The sequence below is a fragment of the Eptesicus fuscus genome, chromosome 13 (assembly GCF_027574615.1).
Source record: "Eptesicus fuscus isolate TK198812 chromosome 13, DD_ASM_mEF_20220401, whole genome shotgun sequence".
NCBI classification, from domain to species: Eukaryota; Metazoa; Chordata; class Mammalia; order Chiroptera; family Vespertilionidae; genus Eptesicus; species Eptesicus fuscus.
The window spans coordinates 45,381,831-45,385,758 of NC_072485.1; the positions used below are offsets into that span (position 1 = coordinate 45,381,831).

A 3,928-nucleotide genomic window follows, 5' to 3' on the forward strand; every position below is an offset into this window, starting at 1 on the left:
CCTTTTGAATATCTTATTTAAAGGGAATTCTTAATGATTAGCTATTAGCAACATGCTTTACCATAATTCAATAAGAATATTCAAAAAGTCAGAAGTCATAAAGCAAACATAGGTACAAAGAGGAAGAGGTACCACGTCATGGGATTCCTGTTGGCCACCCCATAGTGACAGGAGTTAATAGATAACTAGGGTGAACTCCCTGAGAAAGGGTTTCACTGAGAATCCATTTGGTTCTAGGCAACTGAAGAGAATGGAGCATGGGAACTCCACCCTGGGAAGTGGCTTCATGTTGATGGGGATTCTGAAGGACAGTGAGTCTCCTGAGCTGCTCTGTGCCATAATCACAATTCTGTACATGTTGGCTCTGATCAGCAATGGCCTGCTGCTCCTGGTCATCACAATGGACACCCGGCTCCACGTGCCCATGTACCTCCTGCTTGGGCAGCTCTCACTCATGGACCTCCTCTTCACGTCTGTTGTCACTCCCAAGGCCCTAGTGGATTTTCTTCGCAGTGAAAACACCATCTCTTTTGGGGGCTGTGCCCTTCAGATGTTTCTGGCACTGACTCTGGGTGGTGCAGAGGACCTCCTACTGGCCTTCATGGCCTATGACAGGTATGTGGCCATTTGTCATCCTCTGAACTACATGGTCCTCATGAGTACAAGGGTCTGCTGGCTCATGGTGGCCACCTCCTGGATCCTTGCATCCCTGAGTGCTTTAGGGCATACCTTTTATACCATGCACTTCCCCTTCTGCATGTCCCGGAAAATAAGTCATCTGCTTTGTGAGATCCCACCTCTGCTGAAGTTGGCCTGTGCAGATACCTCCAGATATGAGCTCATGGTGTATGTGACAGGTGTGACTTTCCTTTTGCTCCCTCTTTCTGTCATTGTTGCCTCCTACACACTAATCCTATTTACTGTACTCCACATGCCCTCAAATGAGGGGAGGCAGAAAGCCCTAGTCACCTGTTCTTCCCACCTGACTGTGGTCGGGATGTTCTATGGAGCTGCCACGTTCATGTACATCCTGCCCAGTTCCCTGCACAGCACCAAGCAGGACAACATCATCTCTGTTTTCTACACAATTGTCACTCCAGCCCTGAACCCCCTCATCTACAGCCTGAGGAATAAGGAGGTCATGGGGGCCTTGAGGAGGGTCATGGGAAAATATATGCTGCGGACACACCCCACCTTCTAGGGAGGGATCAAGGCTTGTCTCTCTAACTTACCTTCTCCAAGTCAAAATTTTATACATAGCTAGTTTTTATATGATACTCTATGTGAGATGATACAAATATTTAAAATATTTTTCATTTCCATTCTACTGTGTAGCTGGTCAGTATATAAACTTAAACTGCACTCAGATGGGCTATGTACCCTGATCTTGGAAGCACATGTCATACAAGGAGTAAAAGAAGAAAAGCATGGGATGGATATCCTAGACTCTCTCTGTGGTCGGACTTTTCTGACTTAATAACCATGTTTATGACAGGGAACTACGTTTTAAATTCAGTGTCATGTAGCAGTGACAAGCCGTAATAGTTTTAGGCTGTCTAAACTCCAATAGCCTGTTAACATCAGAGGAGGACTGCAGCAACCTGCATGGTGAGGTTTAGGATCTGAAGGAGGGGCCAACGCACAAATGAAAATGCTATACAAGATGTATGAATTTGGAAGGCATGAGGAGCCAGGTGGAAACCTCTTTTCCTGAAGAGGCACTTCGAGACTGGATCCCTTCTACTTTTTATTCACTGTGAATACACATATTCCCTTTAGCAATGCATACAGGCAGATAAAAGGTAAAGTTTGGTAAACAATGTAAGGATTATCAAGTCAGGAAATTGCCTCGAGCCATTAAAATCACAGTAGGAGCAAAACTCGTGTTGATATTCAGTCTTGCTGAATACCAAAGTACATTGGCCTTCCAATGTCTCTTTTTGATGCTAACTGCTGTTTGCTTTAGCCTCTGGCAGAGGACTGCTTTCCTTTGAATTAGATTCTAGGACAATCAATAAAGAGAAGTATCCTAAGAAGATATAATGGGCTTCTTGGTTACTAGGTACATGGTTGTTTTAGCAATTACTTAGAAAGAATAATAGATTTATACTCCAGATTTAAGTAGAAATACATATTGAATACATAAATTTAGAAATATAGGTAATATTTATGTTGAAATAGAGAAAAAGGCTAACTGGGACATTTATATACTGCCTAAACCTAAAAATTAAATTTAAAGAGAATTTTATATTCTTGAGGTGAGTATATGTATAGATCTGTATCCACAGGAAAGGAGGAGTCAGATATGTAAATCACTTTTTAGTTAACTTAAATGTGGTTTATTTTACCATTTGATTTACTGGTGTTGGAAATTTTAGAACAAAAACTGGGAACTTAAATCTGTTCAGAAGCTCCAAAATATCCTAGCTTACATAGTAGGAATCATTGTTAAGATAGAGCTCTGTTAAATCTCAAATACTCTTTTCTTGACAGAAGTCATCTTAATTGCTTTAACTATAAAGCTAAACCATTATGTATAAGCTAAAGCTATTCTATAAAATTAAACCAAGTTCGTTATCAAAACTAAGAAAATTCAGAAATTTAGACAGAAGAAAAAATCACCTGTAAAGTTTTCCTTTCTTTTCTTTCTCTTTCTCTCTCTTTTTTTTTTTTTTTTTTTGCTGAGGGGGAGGGGGGAGTACCCATATATGTATTTTACAGAATTTTTATATACATGTTGATTAAAGTCTTGCTTTTTTATTATTTAAAATCTGGTGAACCTTTTTCTTTGTTAAGAGGGACCACTATAGTTTTGGGTTAGGGAGTCAGTGGTGGGGCAGGGGTGTGTATGGGGGGTGTCCCAGAGTGCTGAGTGTGAATCTCTGCTCCCCCTTTATTATCTGTGTGTCTTTGGATGTTAGACTGAACTTTGTGCTTTAGTTACTCATCTTAAAAGTGGTGATAATAGCCGGAACCGGTTTGGCTCAGTGAATAGAGCGTCGGTCTGCGGACTAAAGGGTCCCAGGTTCGATTCCGGTCAAGGGCATGTACATTGGTTGCGGGCACATCCCCTGTGGGGGGTGTGCAGGAGGCAGCTTGTCGATGTTTCTCTCTCATCGATGTTTCTAGCTCTCTATCCCTCTTCCTTCCTCTCTGTAAAAAATCAATAAAATATATTAAAAAAAAAAGTGGTGATAATAATAGGACTCTTGATGGTGTCATAATGTTTTTAGGATAGCTGAGTAAGATAATAAACGTCAGGTGCATAGATGAGAGCCTAGCACATAATGCTTAAAACATGCTATTATATGAATAAATACTAAATAGTTTTAAAAACTTAATTTTTAAAGTTGAGATATAATTGACATAACCTATATAATAAAAGGCTAATATACAAAGTGACTGAATGGTGGAACAACCAGTCACTATGAAAAGCACTGACCACTAGGGGGCAGATGCTTAACTCAGGAGCTGTCCCCTGGTGGTCAGTGTGCTCCCACAGGGGAACACTGCTCAGCCATAAGCCGGGCTCACAGCTGGCAAATGCAGCAGCAGTGGCGGGAGCCTCTCCTGCCTCCACGGCAGCGCTAAGGATGTCCGACTGACAGCTAAGGCCTGCTGCCCTTGGAGAGTGGGCCTAAGCCATCAGTCAGACATCCCCCGAGGGCTCCCAGACTGCATGAGGGCGCAAGCTGGGCTGAGGATTCCCCCTTGCCCCCCACCCCCCACACAAGTGTACAAATTTCATGCACCAGGCTTCTAGTAACATTATATTAATTTCAACATAATAATTCTATATTTGTATATATTACAAAATGATCACCACAGTAAGTCTAATCAGTTTCTATCACCATACATATTTACAATTTTTTTCTTGTGATAAGAACTTAAGATTTACTTTCTTAACAACTCCAAATATATAACACAT

General features: G+C 41.3%; 1 protein-coding gene across 1 annotated transcript; it reads left to right on the plus strand.

Annotated features, from left to right (window-relative positions):
- Positions 1-250: 250 nt before the first annotated feature.
- Positions 251-1,201, plus strand: LOC103294667 (olfactory receptor 2AG2). The gene has a single exon (XM_008151084.2). It carries the CDS (start codon positions 251-253, stop codon positions 1,199-1,201), a length of 951 nt encoding a protein of 316 aa, XP_008149306.2.
- The last annotated feature ends 2,727 nt before the right edge of the window (positions 1,202-3,928 follow it).

Excerpts from the sequence above, each read along its gene's own strand:
- LOC103294667 (XM_008151084.2), top strand. The coding sequence starts at position 251 with ATGGAGCATGGGAACTCCACCCTGGGAAGTGGCTTCATGTTGATGGGG.